This window comes from Sturnira hondurensis, unplaced genomic scaffold (genome assembly GCF_014824575.4).
Source record: "Sturnira hondurensis isolate 20B ecotype Veracruz unplaced genomic scaffold, ASM1482457v3 Scaffold0005220, whole genome shotgun sequence".
NCBI lineage: Eukaryota > Metazoa > Chordata > Mammalia > Chiroptera > Phyllostomidae > Sturnira > Sturnira hondurensis.
Window position 1 is genome coordinate 3,860,529 of NW_028077851.1, and position 25,689 is coordinate 3,886,217.

Genomic DNA, 25,689 nt, shown 5'->3' on the forward strand with positions numbered 1-25,689 from the left:
ATCGAGGATGAGTCCCAAGTCATGAGTCTAGGAGACAGAGAGGCTGAGCCAAGAGAATTTAGGAAATAGAGGTCGTGATGTTCACCCAAGTAGTCCAAGGACTACTCATTCTCGTGTTGTGTTCATGGGTATCACAAGTAGGAATTGTGGTCAGATAAGTTTGGAGAACATTGAGATAATGTTAAGGTAATGTTAAGATAGTGTTAAGATAAAGGTAAACAGTAACTTTAGGACTTTTCAGAGCCTTTAACATGCTATTATGCAAGGATTAGACCAAGTATTCTATGTTTTCCAAATTTACCAGCTTGTAGGGAGAAGTGATTTTGTGATTGGTTGGTTGGTTGGTGGAACATCTTGGGAATACAGTTTGGAAAATGATTTTAGAACAAGAAAATGGCATGCATGTGTGTGTACATATACCCGGATGATAAGGAACCCTCCAAATGGGGGTCTATGATAACAGGTAGAGACTTGAGAGAATGTGAGAGAGCAGGCTAGAATAAGTATTTGGAAGTCAAAGGCAAAGAGATGGCGACCAGAAGCATGGCTGAGATTGGATCCTTCTTTATGGCGACCAGTAATTAATAGGAGGTCTGGGGTGTGCACGTGGGAACAAAGAGTAAATGAGAAGCAACAGAGGTCTACAAAGACATTTCAGATGATGTGTTGTCACCAGAGACCAGGTTGGAAAGAGCTGATTCATGCCAGTAGCAAACAGTGGGACTCCCAAGAGGGCCTCCTGGTCTGGTACGCCAAGAAGACATCTCTCGCTTGCCTGTTGTGTTATGTAGTACGTTAATGCTAGGGCAAAGGATGAGTGGATGGGATCCCCCAAACTCCCTGCTGCATTCACCAAACACTTACTGACCCTTGACTTTGTGGAGATAAGCAAGTAGTTGCCGCCTAGGTCCTGCTCTCAAGGAGGGCACTATTTCTGACAGCAGTTAAACTTTATAAGTGTAATACAGTTAACAAATGCTTCTAAAGCAGCTGTGAATCTGATGAGGTCTTTGACTATGGGTAAAAAGGCTTCATGTAACTTGAATTACCACTAACTTTCCAAGACAACCAGGGAAGTAAATATTACATGAATAACTGAAAGTCTTAAACAAAACTTCATAATCACAAGGTGACTTAAAACTTTTTTTCTTGTACTCAGGTTATGCTCTGCGGCATAACCTGTTGGAAGTATCAGAGTTGACACAGTGGTATATAGGGTATCTCAGTGGTAACCTCTGTCCCTAGCCTGGAACTACAAATATATGTTTTTTTTTTTATTGCAGCATGGATTTTATTTGTAGAATTTTGAGTGGTATTTTCTTCTGGCTCATCTTGTACTGTTATCAGAGAGTTTAAGCTGGACTAGCCAAAGGCAAGCGAGTTGATAGCTGCTGTATAAATCTCCCAGGCAGTAGAACAGTCTTCCATGAGAGCGCACAGGCGCCCATTGTGCTTGTTCTCACTGGCTCTGACATGAGCTGGCTCATGAAGCTGCTGATCTGTTCCTATGGCTCCCTTCTGAGCACCAAGAAAACTTTTCATAATTCCATCCAAGAAAGGTGTTCATGAAAGGAGCATGCAAACATAAATATTAAAAGTTTACAAGTGAGTTTTGATAGCACTCTGTGTATCTTTCTGAGATATGGTTAGGAAATGAAAGCTGAAAAGTTGAAGATGTGATCATATAAAAGTACTGTTTTGTCCCTCTTCCCATTGCTGTCTCCCGTAGCCTGTATCCCTCCGTATCCTGTATATGACCAGGATTTGGGATAACCATTCGAAATGGTTGGGCAGCCCTCAACACACCATTGTGGAGAAGCTGATGAATTGCTGTGTTAGTGTTTGCGGTGATGTTTAGCATCCTCCTGCCTTTTTGTCTGCTTCCCTGCTTCACGTGGAACAGGCACTCAATAAATCTGAACTGAATGGAAAGGGAAGGGGTTCAGTCAGGTCCTAGTCTAGTAAAAGGGATGCCTTCAAAAAGCTATCCTTCAAAAAAAAAAAAAACAAAACCTATCCTTCGTCTCATATTTTCCCAGTGGTTTGAAAAGTCATCTCTTGTGTGTGGCTTTGTGTGAGCACTTGCGTACTGTCTACATATAGTTTCTCAGATCACTTTCTTCTGGAATAGCCGTCTGAAAGCCTGGACTGCCAACCAGGGCGCCTCATCAGTGCAGGGAGCTCTGTCCCTCCTCCCTACATATCAAACCCAGTTGTCTTTGGGATGCAAGAATTGTGTATAGTGTTCTTGGAGTGGAGACTTTCAGAGATAGGACTTAAACTTCCTTCTCCTTAGCATTGTCCTATAATTAAAAAACATTTTACATTCAAGCCCTGGCTGGTGTAACTCAGTGGATTGAGCACAGGCCTTCGAACCAGAGGATTGCAGTTTGATTCTCAGTCAGGGCACATGCCTGGGTTGCAGGCCAGTTCCCCGCAGGCCAACTCTCAGCAGGAGACACACGAAAGGCAACTGTACATTGATGTTTCTCTCCCTCTCTCCTTCCCCTCTAAAGATAAATAACTAAATAAATAAGATCTTTAAAAAAACATTTTACATTCAAAGGAGTTTGCATGTGAATTAAAATAAAGTCAGGGGGATAGTTGGATACTGGATGTGAGCAGGGTCCTGGTCTCAAGCTCCAGCAGTCACAGAGAGAAACAGACATTTTAGGTGGGCACGAGTCCATCGTATTTGCTATAAGTATTAGCTTCTTCATTTTGGCACAAGAAAGAAAAAAAATTACTCCACTAACTGAAATCACATGGGGGTTTTCTATTCTGGTGCTGTATTACCAGATCTTGTAGAGTTAGGAGTGTATGTGATGCTCCTGCTATACACAAACCTCCTAAATTTGATGGAGTACTTTTGTCAAATGAGCTAAGATGAGAGTGGCTTCTGATATTAAATATTCAAAGGAATTAATTTTTTGAATTCTTTATTTTTAAAGATCAGATTTTAAATGGCTGTTAGGATATGGTCAGAGAGACACAAGTTGACAGCAGCCTGGTGATCATTGTGTGTCGAAGTAGATTGATAGCAATAGTCTGTTTGTAGAGCTTTCAGCTGCCTACAGCCATGTCTGTGTACTTCCACTCCCAGACCAAACAGTGGCTTCTGAGTTGTGGGACAGGCAGACCAGAGTAACGGGGATGTGGGTACTAGGAAGTCTTCAGCCACAGCACAGAAGAGAAGAGGAAACATTGGGCTGAGCTGTGGAGTGTAGCCTGAGTCTGTTCCTTCAGTCGGCCTATGGCACCATGGAGCTGTTGGCAGATCTCTTAGGAGGTGAAAGCGCTGTGTCCTGAGCAGCGTCAACACAGCCCCTAATGACAGGGCCAGTGCTTGTCCTGGATGAGCCATCTTCCTTAGAGCCCCCAGGAAGGCAAGAACTCGGAACTCTGCTGAGGAGGTCACATGTAAATCCTCTTTCACAGCCACTACAAGCTTCACATCCTCCTTCGCCGACCGCAAGATGGTTGACAGATGTGTGGATGTGATTCTCCATTTTTTCTGTTCACTTTGGCCTGCATCTTAGCTGACCTTCCATGATACATGACCTATGTGTGTACTGGAGCTAGGCATGGCTTTCACCATGCATGCCCTTTAAAAGTTGAGGTCCAGTCCTTTTCAATTGACCAAAGGTGTTTTCAGAGGTAGCAGCAGCTAGAAGGCTGGTGGGAAAACAGTGCTTCACCGCCCCAGTCCTTCGGGGACTATTTTCTTGTATTCGGCAAACGAGCAGAGGATAGAGGTTCTTACATGGGGTGTTTGGAAATGTGTGGGGTGTTGGGGTGGACACAGTGACATAAGAGCACTACAGACTGTTAGTGGACAGGAGCAGTGGTTGCTCAATGTCCTTTAGGGTGTGACAGTCTTCTACAATGAAGGTTAATAAAGGAAAACACTCTGAAGGGACAGCAGGGTGTGGCTTTCCTTGAAGGTGAGTACAGTCATGGGGATCTGCCTGCTTGGTCTTTGGGGTAGTCTCAGCCAGACAGGCCAGGTGTGCTCTTACATTTTTGATTCAAAATCATCGTTCTGTCTGTCTATCCACCCATCCATTCATCCTTTCAGTACCTTTGGTGAAGGGTCTCATGGCCACCTATGCTTTCTATTTCTTCTTTTTTTTTATCTCAGTGATATTGTCATATTGCCTGTTCTGCTAAACTCCATTTTTTCCCTGAACTGACTCATTTAGTAGAAGTGACAAGCTCTTATGCCAGTTACAAATAAAGAAGGTAGAAAGAGAGAGAAGAGAGAAAAAAGTATCAAAAAGATGTTTTACAATTTATCTAGGTCTGAGGATAGACACCAAAGTTGTTAATCCAAGAAAAGGTATATGTGAGCACTGTTGGAATCCCTCCTACGTCTCAAACTTGATCGTGCACCTGAAACCCTGAAGGGTGTGTTCAGATAGAGACTGCAGGGCACCATCCCCAGAGTTTCTGATTGAGAAAGCCTGGGGCGGGGCCTGGGAATTTGCTTTACTAACAAGTTCCCAGGTGATGCTGGTGTTGCTGGTTTTGGGAACCACACTTCTCTGGGTCTGGGTCCTAGAGAAGAGACAAATACCTGAACAGTGTACATCTCTTGGATGCCTGGAGGACCAGGCTTGAGAGGGGCAGGACTTGCCTTACTCTAGTCAGCCATGGCCCGTGAGGAAGGATGGAATTAAAGTCCAGCAGCCTTGGAAGATGATGAGTGTTGTATCAAGTTCCGCACCACTCCTGTTGCTGGGATCCACACAGAGGCCAGTGTGCTGTATTTTCTGAAATAGTGAGAAAAAGGAGCAGAGCACGTTTTGCTTTCTCATATCTTTCTGTACAGAAGTAAGTGAATTTAACTGGTGGCCTTTCTTGATTTGATGTCTGCCAGCTTGGACACACTTTTAAACCAGGACATTAGAGATGATGGTCAGCACTTCATTTTGTTACAAATGAGGGGAAGTTATAAGAATGCACAACCTGTGAAGGCTTCTCTGAAGGAGGGCATTTGGTTTAAAGCCCAAATGGTTTTGGTTTGGCTGTCTCTCTTTCTTTTTTTTTTTCCTGGAAAGTTAGGATTGTATATAGTGTTCACTATTGTGTTTTCCTGATCTCCTCTCTCCTGAGTTAGTAATAACTGAAGTATTAATTGTTTTTCTTTTTTTTTCTTGCCAGTGCTTTAACAATTGCAATGTTTTATCCTGGTCCCCAAAGGGGAAAAAACAAAGTGATTGATGAGGATGCTGTTTGAAGTGTGAATGGAATGTGAATGACGCTGTGAGAGCATCTGTTTTTACTGTCAATTCCTGATTTTTCAAGATAATTCTAAGAACAGTTTTTCATCAAATTTGACCTTAAGGCTGAATAATATCAAGTCCTGTTCTTCCTTGATATTTCCTTGAAGTCACACAATGTTATTAGTTTGAGTACTCAACATCAGTTGAGGGGTGGCATAATATTTTGAGTTTCATTTTTTTTATCTAATATAGAAAGCCCTGCAGCACTAAATAAAAATGTCACCAAGTAAAATGTAAAGGCTTTCTGTCACGAATGTTTTTAAACATTCATGAGGGGCTGAGGATTTCATTTACCTTATCCTCTTTCTGTGATTTATTCATATTTAATGTTAGTTTCAGCATTTGAAGCATGAAGACATTTTTCAAATTAAAAACTGTGGCGAATCAGTTTTATTTGAAGAAACATTCCACTGTGCCAGTTTTTGAATTATGCAGTTCATTGCTCTTCACGTATCCAGTGGGCAGATATATTTGGTTTTCCCAGTGGCCGGAAGTCTCACTGGGGAAACCCTTCATTGTTGGGGAGGTTGCTTCACCCAGTGCCTTGGTTTTGACAGCTGGTGCCCTAGTATCCATAGCCACTGGGGGGGGGGACGCCTAGAAAGGGACACAGTAAGGCACAGTTGCCCTGGACACTCTGGCTTCTGCATATCCTTGCACCTACCCATCTGTTCATCTGTCTTTCTGGCCCTCCATCTCTTGATCCTTTTTTTTTTCTCTTTCCATTCATTCCCTCTTTCTACCATTCTTATTCTTCTGCTCCATAGATACTTCTGAGCGCTTCCTCTGGATGAGGTTCTGCTCCTCCATAGATTTAGTCAGCTTCTCATAAAATGAGGGGACATGTAGTTAGTTATTCGCTCTGCTAAAGACAATCACCCTTTGAAGAAGAACATCAAGGAAGAATGGGAACAAACAGTACTATCTACAAGGATAAGCCCTTTGTATCTGCTTTTCCTGCTTGTTTGTCCCTGAGGTTCAGAACAATTGAACAGCAGGCAATACACAGAACAGTGCAAACCTTAAGGGGGTGTTTTTCAGAACCAATTGTGAGCATGTCATCCTTATGATCTTGATTTTATTCCTTTGCTTAATGGAGAGAATCATCTTGATAAATAGAATAATCTTTTTCTTTCTCAGACTATTGGAAAGAAGTTACCTCCAGCTATAGCAACTGCAGACTCATCAAAAACAGACATGGACAGCAGGACAAAGAGTGAGTTCGTTTATTTATCCATTTTACATTTGAAAACAGCTAAGGGTTTTTAAATAATGGAAATGCTTTTGATAAAACCCTCATAGAATCTTAATGGTTCTTTTCAATACATAAGAAGAAAGATGCACACAGATGTGTTTCATTGGGTCCCACCCGTAAGATGGGCGCAGTTAGAGTCAAAACTCTGGGTGGGGGATGTCTCCTTTATGAAATCTGATTCCATCCTGCCTTGTGGTTCTCACCCGTGTGTAGTCTCAGGGCTCATCCATATCTATCAGAACACTTTGCAGAGAGATTCTAGAGAATTGCAACTTAAGGAATCTAAGGGTTCACAATAGACGTTCTGAGTCAGAGAGGCCTTATTTTTTAGTGTAATCACTGAGCCAAACCCTCCCAAACCTTGTTTTCCTGCCAGCACCCACAGCACATCTCTGCTTGACCCTGTCTATATACAAATGTCTTTTTAAAAAAAGATTTTATTTATCTTTTTAGAGAGAGGGCAAGAGAAGTAGATGAATAGGGAGAGAAGCATCAATGTGTGGTTGTTGGTCACCCACCCCCCATGGGGGACCTGGCCCACAACCCCAGCATGTGCCTTGACTGGGAATCGGACTGGTGACCCTTTGGTTCCCAGGCCTGTGCTCAATTTACTGAGCTACACCAGCCAGGGCCAAATGCCTTTCTTCTACTGAGCCAGGTATACTCTTCTTACAGTTTTCCCCCTTGGGTTCTAATTCTGGGTCTAGATTGATATTGGCCCATTTTCCTCATAACAGTCCTTTTCCATATTTGAGGACAGGTTCAAAACCTTCCCAAAGGTCAGTATTCCTGGTCCTAGAGTTGCCAGATAAAATACGGGATGCACAGTTACATTTGAATTTTAGATAAACAATGAATAACTTTGGAGTTTTAAGTATATTCCATGCAACATTTGTTGTTTATCTGAAATTCAGATGTAACTGGGCATCCTGAGTTTGTATGTTTTAAATCAAGCAACTGTCCATTTCCTCTAGTCAGTCCTCCCATGACAGGGCCTCTTCTGAATGTGCTCTACTGTGTCTTTGCCCAGAAACAAGTACTGAAATTCCTTCTGGAGACTTTTTCTTTTCAGTTTTACATTTTTTTATAAGGAGAATGTGGACAGACTACAAACCTAGTTCGGAAAGCCAAAGATTGAGAGAAGATGTACATATATAACTATGATTAATATAAGAGTAAGCAGAAAGATTTGTTCTCTGAACTGCAGAATAATATACCAGGAACTCCTTTTGTAGTGCAAAACAGGTAGTTTTGAGAGCAAACAAGGGATACTGCCTTAGGCACAAGAAAATGAATTTCTGGGACTCGCTAAAACCAAAAATGGTGGTTTAGGTAAATAAATTCATGGTTGATATAGATGCAGATGCTAGATGCCCTGCCTTAACATTGAAGGTTCATATATATCTACATGCCTTCCATCTGTTAATGGCACAATCAGACTCTGGATAATACTATAATGTCACCCGGAGGTTCTCAAGTGTTAGGTTATACCCCACAATCACTTGGAGATCTCCCCACCATGTTGCTGGGCCTTGCCTTCAGAATTTCTGAGTCTGTAGATCTGGGGCGGGGCCTGAAAATTTGCTTTTCTAACAAATTCCCAGGTGCTACTGCTTCCTGGTCTAGGGCCCACACTTCAAGAGTGACTGTTTTGAGCTTACAAGTAATTCCAAAGGAGAAACTGACCCTGCATTATTCATGCAGATTATAGGCCTATCATATGAAACCTACCTTCAGGCACTAAAATATTTGAGATTCTTTAAGAGTCCTGAAAAAGTTTTCTCAAGAATTCGCAGTTACACCATTCCGGAAACATTGCTGTTGTTGGAGAGTAGTCCATCTTTCCTTCTATTCAACTGCTCATTTTGTTAGCTATGACTACTACCAAGTTCATAGGTGATCAAGATTACAGGAAAGTTGCTTGGATGGCTGGAGTGGGCAGTAGGCAGGAGAAGGACAAGGGGGAAATGCAGCAAACCTCAAAGGTCATTGGAGTGTCGTCCCTGGGACAGGCTATCTTGTGACGTGTTACAACCAGTGGCCTTCACCAACCTGACTTATGTCTTTGATGCTTTCTTCTCACCCTCAGTAATGTCTGTAGGCAGGAGACCAAAGCTTTTTGGAAGGATTAGGTGCCGTGGGGGTTACCTGTATTTTGGAGCAGTGCTGGCCAATAGAAATATTATGTGAGACACATATTTGATTTCACATTTTTTTGTAGCCACATTTTATTTTTTTAATTTTTTTTCCAATTTGGTATTTAATTATTTTTCAAGTACAGTTTTCTGTCTATTACTCCCATCCCATCCCACCCCCCCCGTGCTCCCCTCCTCCCTCCCATTTCCACCCTTCTCAGTTGTTGTCCATGTATCCTTTATATATGTTCCTCTAAGTCCCTCCCCTATTTCCCCTGAAATTCCCTCCCCTCTCCCCTCTGGTCACTGTCAGCCTGTTCTCTATTTCGGTGTCTTTGGTTATATTTTGCTTGCTTGTTTATTTTGTTGTTTAGCTTCCTGTTAAAGGTGATATCATATGGTATTTGTCCTTCAACACCTGGCTTATTTCACTCAGCATAATGCTTTCCAGTTCCATCCATGATGTTGCAAAAGGTAGGAGCTCCTTCTTTCTTTCTGCAGCATAAAATTCCATTGTGTATATGTACCATAGTTTTTTGATCCATTCATTTACTGACGGGCACCTAGGTTGCTTCCAACTCTTGGCTATTGTAAATTGTGGTAGTAGCCACATTTTAAAAGAGAAAAAAGAAACAGATAATCTTAATTTAAAACATAATTTACTTAGCTCAATATCCCAAATGTTATTACTTCAACATATAACATATAAAATCATTCAATGATATTTTTGTTCTTTCTTCATATGAGTCTTCATAACCTAGTGTGTATTTTACATGTATGGCACACCCTCACTCGGAGTAGCTACATTTCAAGTGCTCAAAAGCCACATGTGCCTGGTGGCCACCAATTGGATGCTGTATGTTGGGAGTTATTCTGGAATCTAAGGTGGGCCTGGATAGTAACATAGTTTCAAATACTCAGCTCCTTTAAGCGTGTGGGAGGATGGTGGCCCTAGATCATGCCTTCTTCAGTCCTACAAATATCTCCTACGTCCATCCACCTGACTCTCTGGAAGCATCATGGCGGGGGATGGGTTGTTAATGAAGAGTAGTTTTACAGAGGCTGGGTGGTGTGTTTTGGCCAAGAGTCAGAAAGTGCAGATTCTAGGACCAACTCTGTTATTAGCTGTGTAACCTTGGGCGCATAATTTTATTTCATTGCCTCTGTTGTTTGTGAAGTCAGACGGTTGTTCTAGAGAGAACCACTGAGGTTTCTCCCAGCACCTTCATCCTCTGACTTAATCCCAAACATTTTGCAATTCAGAGTGAAAGGTTTCTGCATTCAAAGACTTGAACAGCCAAGTATGAGAGACAAAAGGAAGATGTGAACAATTTGGTAGGAATGTGACATGATGTCATTGGGTATAGCTGTAATTGTTCATGTAAAAGGGTAGTAGGTCAGGAAGGAGAATGATCACAGCGAGCAAATCCCTGAGGGATGTTTGTTGGCCAACATTTTTCACAGACCCTGAGCAAGAATTTATGCCCTTTAGTCTCACCCCTCATACTCACTCTGGCCTTCATTTAAAGAGCAAATTCTGGGGTGATTATTCTTTCATGATTTACATGAGGTATACTAGTCCACTAAAAAGCCCCTCTCCCTTTGGAATATTTTGTTGCTTCCAAGTTTTGATGTAACACGTATGTTCAGGTGAAGGACACAGAGTGCTGACCAATGACTAGAAGTGACCCTGAGCTTGGGAGCAGTACATCCTTCTTCCTTCTGGGTGGAAGACAAACCTATGTCGAAAATTGCCTAGCACTACAGAGGAGAGAAGCTCCCTCCTCCACAGCTCTCTCCTTAGCATGCTAAAATACAGACTCCCATCAGGATTAAGAGTGAGTGATTCAAAAAATGTTCATGTCAATTGGCATTTTCTGAGTGAAAGTGAAACTCAGCTGATCGGGATTTATTTGAACAGCTAACATCATCTCCCCCGCCCCTTTAAAGCCTTTATGATATTGAAATTCATCTGAAACACATGCTGGGGAACAGATTGCCATAATTTTCATAACAAGAGGGAAACTGTCTAAATATTCATAAGTGGAGTGCCCTGAGGTTCTTCCAGCTCACCGCATCTGGAGTTTCTCTCTACCTTAACTAGAAGTGATGCAGATTTGTGGCCTCTGTGGGTTAAAAAAAAAAAGGCTCAGAGAAAGGACTATTTAGAATGTTTCCGAACAAACAGTTCAGTCTTAGAGATTCAGAAGACCAGCGAGCAGGTGGGTTGGGAAAAAGATAATCCTTGACACGATTTGTGCAAAGGTAGATCAGGCTTCTGAGTAAATGACTGTGGGAGAGGCTAAGCCTTCCCGCCTAGCTTCCCCTCACTTCATTGCTGGACACCATTCCACCTTTCTAAGCACTTTGTTCATTGACTTGCTTCATTGAATTGTCCCCTATGATAGTGACACATGGTACCTTGTGGCTATCATTGTTCCCTCAAGATGGGAACTGTGGCTTCCACTTGATAGTCTCACCTTGTAGCCTAGAAAAGTGTCATGGGCTCAGTGAACATATAACAAATGGTGGTTGAGCAAATGGAGAATTAGAAATGATTTCCCATTTACCAGGCTCTATGTTAGACAGAGTGTTGTAAAAGCAGCACAGTAACCATAGGTCTCCTTCCCAAGTTCACAGTCACTGGGAGGAAAAGGACACATTTATTTCCATAAGACCCTCAGGCTTATTTGGGGGGGGTGGTGGGGGGAAACCTCTATTTGGGGTTTCTGCTGGGTTATTGGTGGTTACCAGTAGGCTTGGCTGATCCTTTGTTCTTCCAGCCCGTGCTCTAGCCCAGTCAGCTGGGGAGAGTGTCAGGGAAAACCAGGCTTGTCCAACAAGGTCAGGTTTATTGGCTCGGTGCATGTGCCAAGACTGTACAGGAGGGCCCATGGAGCATTGAACCGCACAAAAGAAAAAAACAGTTATAGATTTGGAGGAGGGGGACTGAAGTGAAATGTAAGTGAAGCAGTGTTTAGATAGAATCAAGCAAGGCAGGGCTGTGTGGCAAGGGCTCGATATCAGGCCTGGACTGTAAGGGGGACCCAGGTCCTGTTTCTTTTTTTTTTTTTTTAAGATTTTATTTATTTATCTTTAGAGGGGAAGGGAAGGAGAGAGGGAGAGAAATATCAATGTATGGTTGCCTCTGCTGGGGACATATAATGTATCATGTGTCCCCTGCCAGGAACTGGCCTGCAACCCAGGCATGTGCCCTGACTGGGAATCGAACTGCGATCCTCTGATTCGCAGGCCCGCGCTCAATCCACTGAGCTACATCAGCCAGGGCTGGTCCTGTTTCTTTAGGAGCCACCAAGTTAACATAGATATGCACCACTATGTCCAGGGCCCCTTAGGTAAGGTTGTGTATTTGCGTGGAGAATCAAGGCTGCTTTTCTATGTCAAAGTGACTCAGTTCCTTCAGCCCAGAGTGAAACATTTCTTTCTTAATGACACTATATCAAAAAGCAGACTTTCAGATACTCTGGGATTGTAGAGGACAAACTTTCTTGGGGAATAAGAAAGCAGTAGACACTCGGAAAAGGGGCTTGCTAGGACCCTTGCCAGCTGCAGCATGTGCTTGGGAGAAATGCTGTTTCCCATTTGCTTTGCAGCTGGCTGGGTCTGCATTTGTTTCCCCAGCCTGATGAATGGATGGACAGATTTTTGCTCTTTCAGCCTGAGCTAATTTTTGCTTTCTCACCACATGTTTAAATAGCAGGAAAAAAGGGTCAGCTCCTTCATGTTGGCTTTTCCCAGCCTTACCTGGGAATTTTTATTCTATTTTTCCAGGACAGGTGTTTTTGCTTACTTACCTCGCCCAAATTCCATTCATTCCCGGGCCTGGGAGTTTGGACACATCTGATTGGAAATGTGTTTCCTACTGAGCGCTTTAGTGCCTCCCATACCTGATATGTACTAAAGCCATTGTCTCAGAGGCCTCTTCTCTCCCTGGGAGGCGCCTCTCCTCAAGTGCCCCCAACACAGACTTTGCTGTCCCGTTCGAGAGTAGGGAGGGGCTCTTCCTGCGAAGGGACCCAGCCTGCCCGTGCTGCTGAAGACCTGGGTTTCAAAAACGGTCCTCTTAGAGGAGAAAAGCTAGCTCCTTTGTGTTAGCCGTGGGTTTCCTTTGTTCCAAAAACTCAGACCTTCTCTTTGGCTGAGCAGGAGAAGGGGCCAATGAGAGGAGCCGTGATCTGCTCCATACTGAGAACAGAAAGGCTTGGCTTGTCAGATTTCTTTTCTTTAAAAAAAAAAAATGTTCTTTTTAAAGTGCAAGAATAAAAGATGTCATGATTCATAGTTGTGAAATAATTTGGAAGTCACCTTCGCAGCAGGATCCAAGAGCAGATGTGGTCCTGTGATTTGGGTTCCAGCCAGCTTTTTCATGAAGGAAGGTGTTGGACTGGAGTTGACAGCATAGCGATGTACGCATTGTGTTTCGCTTCCCTGTCTGGATTTAAGTGTAGACCAGGATTTCTCCAACTTGGCACTATTAACATTTGGACCGAATCACTCTTTGTTGTGGGGCTGTCCTGTGTCCATTGCAAGATGATTAGCAGCATCCCTGGGCGTCCTCCAACTGATGCTAATAACACTTAACATTTCCTCTTCCCCAGTGACAAGCACAAATGTCTCTGAGCATTGTCAGTGTCCCCCGGGGAGCAAACTTACCCCAGTTTCAAACTGCTGCTGTAAACCGTAGTAAGCCCCCAAGGGAACTGCTGCGTCTCTGCTGCCAGGTGCACAGTGGGCACTCAGATGATATTTATTGAATGAACGACACACCTAGTGTTCATGCCATCCCTCCCCACTAGCCTTAGATCCCCCCGACTCTGACAGAGACCTGGACTTCCTATCTAACTCTATCACACAGCGCAGTCTGGCACCACCACCACACTAGTCCATGCTCCACGTCCTCACAGTTGTTTTGCTCCTTTCTAGCATTGAAATCTATGTATAGTATCTATCTATCTATCTATTTATTTATTTATTCCACTTGGGATGATAGATCATCCATTTGTTGCACACCGAACGTGATACTTTTTTTTGCCCCCCACCACGAAAAAGAGTTCTAGCTGTGACCTGGTGCTTAGCACCCTTTCAGAACATTCTCGAAGGCTTACTACTAGACTCTGGGGTTTTGATCTTCATGTCAGTCATGTGACACATGGGGTTTTGATCTTCGTGTCCTAAAATTAAGCCCAGAGAATTGTCCTGGATTTAGTTTTATTTCCTTGGTGTGTGTATATGTTCTGCCTGCTGATATAGTCTCAGGTGTACAATTCTTTAAAACATCATCTGTAGATTACATTGTGTATTCACCACCCCAAGTCAGGTCTCCTTCTATCACCATTTATATCCCCTTTACCCTCTTCTACCTCCTCCACCCCCCTTAATTTTATATAAAAGGAGATACTGGTGCCAGTGGCTACTGCCAACCATCTGTTTATTCTGTTTGTTTCACTTTTATTTTTTAGGCTGGAGGTGTTTTTTTAAGTTGGTTGGTTTTCCTTTGTAAAGATTTTATTTATTTATCTTTAGAGGGGAAAGGAAGGAGAGAAGGAGAGAAATATCAATGTATGGTTGCTTCTCCTGGGTCCCCTGCTGGGAACTGGTGTGCAACCCAGGCATGTGCCCTGACTGGGAATCGAACCACAATCATCTGGTTCACAGGCCTGCACTGAATCCACTGAGCTACACCAGCCAGGGCTTTAAGTTGGTTGGTTGTTTTTTTATATGAATAGATTATAAAAACCAGGTGAAGGGACTCTTGGGACATGGGCATGTGAGTGCAGTTCCTTAAACAGTCTCTTTTTAATCTCATGTAAATTTCTAGAACTTTGGAGATTGAAGTAATGTGTTTTGGGAGGGGGGAGGTGAATCATGACTGTTTTTACTAGAACAAGTTTCCAAAATTGGCAGCCAACTATTGATTAGTAAAGGGAATCTTGATCTGTAATGAGGCAAGGGTTTCAGTGTCCTCGAACCCTCTGATATTGTACACATTTTTCTCTGCACCTTTGAATGTGTCTATGTTGTTTTTCCTTTTTCTAGAAAGAGAAAGTGATTACTTTGGATCATCTTCTTAAAGTACTTGAAGACCAAAAAAAAAAAAAAGCTTAAGAACTGACTTAGGATTTCCGTCTTATGCTAATTTGTTGATATTTTTTCAGTTTTTCTAAAGAAAAAAATAGAGACAAAGTCATCTCAGTCCTTGAAATTGTGACTTTATTTCTTTGTGCGTATGTGTGTCTTCATTCCTGTTTGATCTCTGATCAATTAAGTCTATCTAATTGATGAACGGGTGGAAAATGCCTGCCTCCAAAAGTTAATTTTATTCCCTACCTCTCTATCTCTGTCTGCTACTCATTTAAAATTTATATCTTCCCATGTCCAAAGGAATTTAGAATTATATTCTTCTTTCAAGACATATCAAATGCCTCCTCTTCTTCTGAATGTAATCTTGCTTTGCTCTGAAACACCACAAAAGTAGTACGCCGTAGTGAGTTTGTGCTTATTCCTGTTTGTTCTTTCTCTCTGTCCTTCTTCCCCCGCTTACATTTCTCCAAGCATTAGGTGTCACTTCCATGTGAGGATGGGAGGCGTAGTTGGACTGATTCGTATCTTACAGGTCCAAGAACTGACAATATCATTTTCATGGTGGTGACTCAATATATTTTTTTAATTAAAGTGAGGAACATCTTTATTCCATGTACCATAAAATTGAAATCAAGGTCTCAAGTTAATACATTTCATCTACATTTATTTTTTAGCATCTTAAAACCATCAGTACATCCAAACCAACATAATGTCTTGATTTTTCAGTACTTCTGAATTTGGGCCCAAATGCCTCAGAAGTAAAGCCAAATTCCTATTTTCTAATATATCATAATAACTTAAAATGTGAGGCTAATAGGTTGCCATATTTGGTCAGGAGCTGTCTGAGTTGTGCCTGTGATGTGCCCTGCAGTGTCACAGGTTGAGGGACGTCGGTGTGGCCAAGTATGCTCCTTGAGGCCTCTGTTGTTTCACTGAGATGTTTTTGGGGACCTGGGTGGGAGATAGGTCAGCCTTACTCTCTCATTAAAGAACAACTCTGTTTTAGTTGTTTTATATTGGAATCTAAACTTGCTAAAGGACTTCTGCTGCAGTTAACCAAACTCTTGTCTTACCCCTCCCTCTTTGGCTGGCCTCCCACTTCTCACTGAGGACAGTGAGCTCCAGAGCTGCTGCGTGATTCCCTCAGGTCACATGCTCGGGAAGGCCCAGCTGGGACCGAACCCAGTCTTGATTGTCTTTGACTCGACACCTGGCCCAGAACTCCTTCCTCCACTTTGCTGCTCCTCAAATTTTCCTCCACTTTAGTGTTACTCGGGGATCAAGAAGCACTGAGTGGGAGTTGCGTCAGGTTCTGGAGATACAGAGAGGGACAAAACATGCAGGAACCTGCTTCGTGGAGAGTGATGGTTGGCAGTAGCCACTGGCACCAGTATCTCCTTTTATATAAAATTAAGGGGGGTGGAGGAGGTAGAAGAGGGTAAAGGGGAGATAAATGGTGATAGAAGGAGACCTGACTTGGGGTGGTGAATACACAATGCAATCTACAGATGATGTTTTAAAGAATTGTACACCTGAGACTATATAATTTTATTAACCAGTATCACCCCAATAAATCCAATTAAATGTTGGCCCTTCCTAGATAATTCTGCTTGTAGTGAATGCCTCACAGTGTTCTAAAACTGAGTTATGGTGATGGTATACAACTACATGAATATATTAAAATTCTTTGAACTATACAATTAGTGTGGGTGAATTGTGTGGTATATAAATTATATGTCATTAAAGCTGTTTTTTTAAAGGCAGGGGGACACCTCCCCTCCTTAGGTTGTAGGGAAATTGTGGGCAGAAAACAAACTAGCCCTGTGAAACATTTTAAAGGCATGCTAGTAGTTTTTGTAAATGTTTTGTCACTGTGTGGATTACATGTTAATTCCACAGTCATTTGTTGACCTCCTGCTATATATAGGCCAGGCCCCGCGGTAGCAAGAGAAGAATCGGGAGGGCAAAGGGAATGACAAAGATGCATAGGAAGAAGCTTTTAGGAGAGGCAGATTAGAGTCATGTGTCTCAGAGGAGGTCCCTGTACGTGTCCTCTTTCTTCTGCCGAATTCTTTCATGTCAGGGTGCCTTCTGCTTTGAGTGGTAAATATCTACCTGACCACAAAGTGGTGGTAAGCAATAGAGTTTTATGAAGTCGGGTAACAAGATGTAAGGACAGGCCTTCTGAAGTTGGTTAATTAGACAGACATGTCAGTAATGTCAGGACTCAGGATCACCCCCTGCATGTGAGTTTTTGGCTTTCCTCTCATGGTTGAAATATGACTGCCACAGTGTCAAACCTTGTGCTGTCTTCCAACAAGGGTGAAACAATTTTGAAAGGAGGAAGGCAGGGGCAACTGTTCTCCTCATGTCTCTCTCTCTCTTTTTTAATTACAGAGCAAAATCTAACAGCTTTCCCCACTCCCATCCCCAAGAAGAATTCCTCTCACATCTCACTGGCTGGAAGATCACACACTCACCCTTAAACCACTCATGGATAGAGGGGAGTGAGATTAATATTATTTGCTTGTATTCCTCCCTAGGGCTGTGGGAGGGGTCCCTATTCCTAAATATGATGCCTGTCTACGTTAGGATTCTGAGAACTGGGAAGGGGATGGAGAATGGCTGCTGGGAGGCTAACCAACATCTACCACACTTACCCTGTGGGTGAAAAAGAATAGAAACATAACTTATTCTTTTTCTTTGATGGCCTTGGTATCTTATCTTCTTTATAACGCATCTCCATGATTTTGATTTAATGAATTATCTTTAAAACTGAATTCTGCAGGGCACTTCTGCAATAATACTATATTTGTTTCAGTGTTGGAAATTTTGACATCGAGTAGTCCTATTTCATTAGATAGTTAATAGGAAAATTGGCAAGGAGCTATCATTATCCAATTTACAGATGCTTAGCTTTTTCCCTCCCTTTAGAACATTTGGCCAATTCAGAATTTGGAAGGTTTTCTACTACTAATTAGAGAGAGATGAAATGTTGGTAACTATGTGGTCCTTAGACTCTTAAAGCAACTTGGTATTGTGGGATTTAGAACTGGTGCCCCTCAGCATGGTTAATGAGCAAAGGGCATTAGAGGCCCAGAGTACCTAAGACGGCAGGTTTCCAACCCAGGCTAGGTGATGTAACTAGTAGCTTGGAGCCATTGGACAGAAAGCGAAGACATCTGCATAGAACAAAGTAAGTCCTTCTGTCTCCCCTTCCCTTCTCCTCTCTCTGTCTTATCTAGACCACCCCTCGACCACAGCGTATCTGTGTTACACATTTTTATTCTTTATTTTATATATCACTCTTTGATTGATGTAACATTAACCATAATAAAAAACACATTTCCGTGATATAAAATGTGCTATAGACAATATCATTGATACTTGTGTATATCTCTCTAGGTTATATGATGTGTCTGCAAGAACTGGCCTAATTAGGGGGAAATATTTAAGGCTATTTAAAGCCATTAGGGCCATTGACTTTGATGCAGAATAATAAATGCCTGTCTTGGTAAACCCGAATTCTCTTGAATTGTTCTTTCTACCTTCTGTTCTGAGTCATCAAAGCCTAGTTTTCTAAGTCTTAATTTCCCAAACATTTTACAAATGCTTTTAGTCTCTTAAACTGGTGTTTTGCATATACAGAGAAGACTTAATATCAGATGAACTTTGAAAAGCATATAATTTAGGACATATTTGAACTGGTTTCGAGTGACCTTTGTGTCTTCACCCTCTTTGGTGAGGGCTCCTGTGTACTCTTGCTGATGAACTGCCCCTTCTATGAACAGGCAGGTTCCCACAGAGAGGCCATGGCACATATTCCCACAAGGTCACCCCCTCCCACACACACACACCTGTGTGTAAAGAACATTGGGTCAGTATTTGTTGGCTCTTTGTTGTTAACACAGGTTTACATAAAAAATATGTCAACATTGGTCTCTTAAGAGGTACCATAGTGAATCTTTTCATTGTTTTGAGTACCATGTCAGCTTTGTAACAAACACAAATACACTGTTTGTAATTTAGTGATGTGTGGAAGAAGGTAGTGCAGGCAAATTTTAAGCTTTTTTGCTCTTTGTAGTTATGTCTGCTTATGCACGCACCCAAAGAGTATATAAAATGGTATATAAAATAAAGAGTATATAAAATATATCAGAGGCATGGGCCTCTGGTCCTATTTTGTTTAACAGTTATTTTATTCATTAGACTCCACATATAAGGTGAGATCATATGGTATTAGTCTTTCACCGCCTGGTTATTTCACTTAGCATAATGTTCTGCAGGTCCATCCATGCAGTAGCAACGGGTAGGAGCTCCTTCCTTTTTACAGCCACGTAATATTCCATTTTAGAAATATATCAGAGCCTTTTTATCCACTTATCTACTGATAGGCACTTGGGCAGTTTCTGTATCTTGGCTATTGTAAATAATGCTTCTATGAACATAGGAGCGCATATATTCTTTCTGATTAGAGTTTTGGTATTTTTAAGGTATATTTCTAGAAGTGGGATTGCTGGGTCATAAATCAGTTCCATTTTTACTTTTTTGAGGAAACTCCATACTGTTTTTCTTTTTTAAAATTAATTAATTAATTTTATTTTTTTAAATTTAATTCTTGTTCAAGTACAGTTTTCTGTCTTATATTCCCAGCCCTGCCCCACCCCCAGTGCTCCCCACCTCCCTCCCATTTCCACCCCCCACCTTAGTTATTGTCCATGTGTCCTTTATACTTGTTCATGTAAGTCTTTCCCCTTTTCCCCTGTGATTCTCTCCCCTCTCCCCTCTGGTCCCTGTCAGCCTGTTCTGTATTTCAGTGTCTTTGGTCATATTTTGCTTGCTTGTTTGTTTTGTTGTTTAGGTTCCTGTTAAAGGTGAGATCATATGGTATTTGTCTTTCACCGCCTGGCTTATTTCACTCAGCATAATGCTTTCCAGTTCCATCCATGCTGTTGCAAAGGGTAGGAGCTCCTTCTTCCTTTCTGCTGCGTAGAATTCCATTATATAAATGTACCATAGTTTTTTGATCCAGCCATTTACCAATGGGCATCTAGGTTGCTTCCAACTCTTGGCTATTGTAAATTGTGCTGCTATGAACATCCATACTGTTTTCCACAGTGGTTATACTGGTCTGCCTTCCTACCAGCAGTGCTTGAGGGTTCCTTTTTCTCCATATCCTCACCAGCACAGGTCTCAAGAGGGACAGAGGTGGGTGGGAGGATTGGAAGAGATTGATCAAAGGACATATATGCATATATGCCTGGCCCATGGACACAGATAACAGTGTGGTAAAGGCTGGGATTGGGGCTGGGTGGAGGGGGACAAAGTAGGGGAGAAATGGGGATATCTATAATAGTGTCAACAATAAAGAAAAATTAAGGATATTTAATGGTGTCCCAGGGGTTAGTTGGGTAAGCACACAATTGGAGTAGAAAGACTGAGTTTAGAACCTCAGTTTTACCCTTTATTATGTGTCCTAGGACTATGTGACCTAGGGCAAGTTAAATAATATCCTCGAACTTCAATTTGCTTTTTTCTAATTCCTTTAAAAAATTCCTTTAAACATAGGTTCAATAAGCATGGCTCTCTTTAAAAGAAAGTGTGTACGAAATATACACATTTAGTTTCCTTGAGGCCAAGGACACTTTTGCTTTTCTGCTTGAGATAAGCAAAGCAGTCAATGGCATTTCATGACATCATGTGATTTTTAAGGGGAAAAATGAAGAGAATAAATATGCATAAGCCCCAAATGAGAAAACAAAGAGTGATCCTTTCTTTATGCAGTGGTTACATCCTATCCCATGAGTGTCCTTTTCCCTGAAGTTAATATGATGAAGAACATCTTCTCCTGGACCAGCTCATTAAATAAAGCATTTTAAAGGTTATGTTTTCTTTTCTTCTTTGCAGCCAAGGATTACTGCAAAGTAATATTTCCGTATGAGGCACAGAATGATGATGAATTGACAATCAAAGAAGGAGATATAGTCACTCTCATCAATAAGGTAAATAAAGATTCTCTCCTGCCTTCTAAACTGTGAACTGCTTCAAGGTGTTGACTACATAGGATAAGCTTTGTTTTAGCCCTTGAAACTCTAGGTTTCCATGATCCTCAACTTATCAGGAAGACTCTTGTGTCTTTTCTCTTGACCAGGCAAAGCCTAGTGTATCCAGGTAGATGAATGAACTTAAAAATCAAATGGAATCGATTTGCTTCAGAGCCAGCTATAGATTTGCATGGGTCTGCAGAAAACATCTGTCCCAGAAGGGCTAACCCAGAAGGCGGCCTTCTTGCACATCAGACCTGGCTGCAAAGTTCTGGGTCACGGTATATCCAAGAAGAGACTTTAAAAAGGCAGGTCATGCTTCACAGGCAGAAGGTACTTAAAGAATGTTTGCTCTTCAGATCAAGGACAGGTAGCATGCTTCAGAGAATTTTGCCTGTCTTGTTTGGGCTAAGAAGGTTGAACCATTTTATTATCATTATAGGCAGAGTCTTATAAACATCCTGAGAGCTATAAAACCTGTCTGAAGTGACACAGCTTAACAGGGCCTGGGCCATGTACTGTTTATGCTTTCATGCAGTGCTACTTGCCAGGTAGGTGGTTGGAAGATTAAATTATGTAAGCGATTCTTAGAGTGTATGGCCTTTTCTCTGAGGTACGGAAATTTTATGATGGTCAGATACGATGAAAAGCTGACCCATCTTTAAGATAGGCAAGGTGGCTTAATTCTTATATCCAGGTGAGTGGCAGGGAATACGTAATTCCCTTAGCACAGGTATCATGGCTGCCTGCATTTGTGTAGGGCTGGGAAGCACTGGCAGAGTGGAGGGTGCAGGGAGAGGGGACAGTGGGTGGGGGTAGTGTGGGGAGGTAGGCCCTGGGTCCTACTGCTTCCGAGAGGGAATGGACCACATCTCCTGCCCCCCACTCCCCGCCTCAAGTGATCAGTTTGCTTTACCTTTATAATCAAGGAAGTTATCTTTAAGAAATAGGTACAGAGGTTGTGTTTTAAGAGCCTGAGCCAATGATGACAGACAGCCGATGACCCCAGAGCTTAAGTAGCTTGCAAAAGGTGAAATTATTTTCGGGAAAGAGCTGGCCTTCTCACCACTCCATAGGAAAGAAGTATGCTAGACAATGCCAGGGGCGGGCACCTTTCTAGAATAGCAAACTATGCCTTGCTGTGTTTATTGCTCAAGCACCCGTCCCTCTTTTTACCTGTAAATATTCTCCCCGAACTTATTTCTGTGGATCTCTGTCGGTGTTTGGTGTTTTCCATAGTGGGAGGAAATCGGAGGAGGGGAGATGCTGGCCTCTTGTTCCTGCCAAGGAGGCCAGGTGGTGCAAGGAGCACTCCCTTTATTGAATCAGACCCTTAATCTAACAGTGGGGGGAGGGAAGTTGTTAAGTGGGTGTGAGGCATAATACAAATACTTCCATGAGTAGCACAAATACAAGAGAAAGGGGAGACCACTTTCTCCTGTGATGATAAAGCAGAGAATTCAGTACCTACCATTCTGGATAGTGGATGGACTCACTTTCTTATTTTTGTCTGGAGTGGGGGGAGCCTCATTTTAATTCAAAACCAAGTTTATCAATAGTATCTAATGAGGTTTTGAAAAAAGAAAAACCTGCTGCAGGTAGTCCCTTACCTGAACACATCTATTTCTACTGTAACATACTATTCCAGTCCCTGTCATTTGATTACATACAATGAGAACACATTCGTCTTGATTGTTTCCTTCCTACCTCCAGTCTGATAAAAAGAGCTTAGTCAGAAAGGGACTCTCTCCTGTCCCATCCACACTGCACCAGAACTTAGGGACAGTCTTCCCTCCTGAGTCTCAGCCACTTCCTGTCCATGGTAGAGATAGGCTCGGGCTGGAGGCTGCTCCTTCCTGGGACTCCCCCCCCCCCCCCCCCCCCCCCCCCCCCCCCCCCCGCCTCNGCCACCCCCCCCCCCCCCCCGCTCCCCCACACCCTCCACAGTACCTGCTCTGCAGGAGAGCCCTGGGGTGGCTGAAGATAGAGGGCCACTTCATCCCTAGCACCCCAGCCCCTTCTTTATGCCATTTCATAGTGGCGCTTTGCTGATGGAACCCCTCTGCTCCAATGAAGGTTTTGAGTGACTTCTTTTTTTGTAAAATCCAACTTGATTATGCTACACTCATTGGTCCAGGTGGTCTAGCCTTCTGGCCTTGGTTTATGTCGCTGTTCTATGTGAGTGAACTTTCCCAGGATGTCCCAGTCCTCCTTGTGTGTCCTCCCTAACTGGGCCTGGACTGTGTTCCTGCGACCCAGATGCCTTCTGCTTACCCATTCAGCTAAGTAAGATGTTCAGTAGCTGATAATACACCAGTCTTAACTTATGCAATTTCATGTGCTCGGGCCCATTGTGAGCTTCTCACTTTAAAAAAGCTCTCCCAGAGCTTCTCACTTTTAAAAAGTCCTTTGTATTCCATCATTTTGCTTTTATTATTATTTTATATGGTATATGGAATCAGGTCTCTTGATATCCTAAACTGCTATAGGTTTTGATTTTTATTCCCATTAATGACCTAGCACTCCAGGTTGCAGGAAGCAGCCTGTGACACTGACAAGTCCCACGTAGGCCACCAACTTGGAGAAACCAGGGTTTGAATCAGCAACACGAGTCCTGGCTGTGAGTCTTTGGGCATGTCACTTAACTGCTCTGAGCCTCAGTTTTCTCAGCTCTGCAGCTGGGAAATCCTCACAGGGCTGCCGTGAGGGCTGCTGGGTATAAAGTGCTTCTCACAGGGAGGGGTCCACCCGTGAGTGGCACCTATAATCCTAGGAATTGTCACTTCAACTTCAGCTGCTCTTTCTCTGATTGTGAAATGGGAGTGAAAGGGCTATTGTGTCTGGGCCCGTTTGCTGTTAGGATGGAACACCGGGCCAGGAAGTAGGTAACAGTGGAGAAAAATCAACCTGAAATAGTTCAGAATTCACAATGGGTGAGTTTTCAATGAGAATTTGGACGAAAAGATGGGTCCTAAATATTTTGCCTGCTGGAAGTGGGGAAAAATGGAGCCTGAGTCTATCAAACCCTGCTGACATCATAGAAGATTCTTAAATCTTCCTTTGAGTTAAGGAGTCACTCAGAGTTCCTTGAGGTGATTGTGTGCTATTGATACTGTAAAATGAACAGCTTCATCATGATGCGTTTAATAGGCATTTGGATATGCATCTTTATTGTACGTATAAGTCGTGTATGCGTCTTTATTGGGTGCATAAGTTGCGATGAAAGATCTAAATTGCTGCTCTCTGTACGTAATATAAAACAGAAAACTGTACTTGAGTAAGAATTAAATAAAAATAAATAAATAAATAAATTGCTGCTCTCTGAACTCTGATTGCTTTTGCTGTAGAGGTTCTCATTTTACCCCAAATTCAGTCATGCTTTCCTCTCACAGTCAGTGAAGGTGGTTTCCCATTGCCCTGCTTTCAGCGCTGTGGCCGGTGTCACAGGGCAGGCGCTGCGCTCATTTTTAGCCCTAGATTGTCACTTCCTGTAGGTTTCTAGAAAATGAGTCAGACACCTTTAGTGGGAGTGCCCTCCGCGATTCCTGAAATAATGTGCCAAGACCCCTAGCATTTGTGTGTGTCTCTGGAAACTAGGATGAAATGTGGCAACCCAAATGGGTTGTTTTTTAGTTTATTTTTAAAGATTTCTTGTGGATTTGGGAACATTTCCACTTGTGCGGAACACACCTGTGTTTAGTTTTTATTTCCAGTCACTCAAAAATAGCTCCTTTGTCTGTGTTCCTGCAGCTCCCATCCCCGCCTTCCTGATTCATGCCCAGAGCATGGCCGAAAGGGTTCAGAAGCCTCTGGGTCTGGTGTCCAACCAGAGAAGCTCCCTAGAGAAGACCTGAGAGCAGCCTGATAGGGTCAGGCTGGGCTCAGCCATGATGATGGCCATCATTGAAGGGTGACCCCTGTCCTGTCCATTGCTGTTTGACACTCAGTGAGCCAAGCTATGGAGAGAGGGGACAATATTTTTGCCCTTGGCCTATAGCCTCCTGGCCTCGAGGTGATGGTGTTTTCCTCTCAGCTACTCATGTCCCCAATCTGGGAGGAAGGGCTTCCCATGTGACCTATTTGTAAATAAGGATCTTCAGGCATTTCTTATAAAAATGATCCCCTGACTAGTTGTGTCTTTGACCCTTACTAAAGCAGACACAGCCCCTCTGTTGCTTCTTGGGTGTATATGCCTATTTGACAACATCAAGGTCAACACTAGGAAGGATACTATTATTGGCTAAAATCATGGAGCAGGGGAGACGGAGGGAAGGGGAAAGAGACAATACAAGCCAGTATTGATGCTCAGGGTGACAGATGCACTCTAAAGAAAGAGGGAACCCGGAGGATTAGATACAGGTAGAAATACACACAAAAAACCCAAACTGGCAGTTTCACCACTGCCTAAGGATTTATCAAAACAGGGAGCCCAAATGTTTGGAGTTAACCCTGCGGTGAGGACAGAGTTAGGACTGAGTACTCGTCACCCCAGCTTCCTCCATCTCTCCCTCGGTGTATTTTCCCCCCTTCTTTCCCAGACAACAGGTAAGCATTTAACTTAGTAACAGCTCAATCTCCCTACATGAATGACTGCAGCTTCCCAGTGCAGGACCCTCTGGGCCACTGGCAGCAAGAGCCGGGATGCTCATCATCACTCCTTTTCCCCCTGAGTCTCTCCCCAGTTCAGCCTCACAGCAGCCCTGGGAATTAGGTGGCTCCACGGGTGTTGAGTCCAGATTACAAAAGGAGAAACAGGCGCAGCTATAGAAGCAACTTTCCCAAGGTTCTTACGGCAAGTCAGTGGCAGAGCCAGGGCAGATGTGTCCCCTGAGTATGAACTCAGGGACTGGACTGGGCAGGGCGGTACT

The 25,689-nt window shown here is 42.9% G+C and overlaps 1 protein-coding gene across 5 annotated transcripts in view; it reads left to right on the forward strand.

Moving 5' to 3' along the window:
• SH3KBP1 (SH3 domain containing kinase binding protein 1) overlaps window positions 1-25,689 on the forward strand; it is a 320,771-nt gene that overhangs the window by 212,628 nt on the left and 82,454 nt on the right. For all 5 annotated transcript variants that reach the window (XM_037046255.1, XM_037046253.1, XM_037046250.1 and 2 more), the window contains 2 exons: window positions 6,426-6,501; window positions 20,685-20,779. In XM_037046255.1, the coding sequence (XP_036902150.1) occupies window positions 6,426-6,501; window positions 20,685-20,779 (171 nt within the window). The remainder of the gene's footprint in view (window positions 1-6,425; window positions 6,502-20,684; window positions 20,780-25,689) is intronic.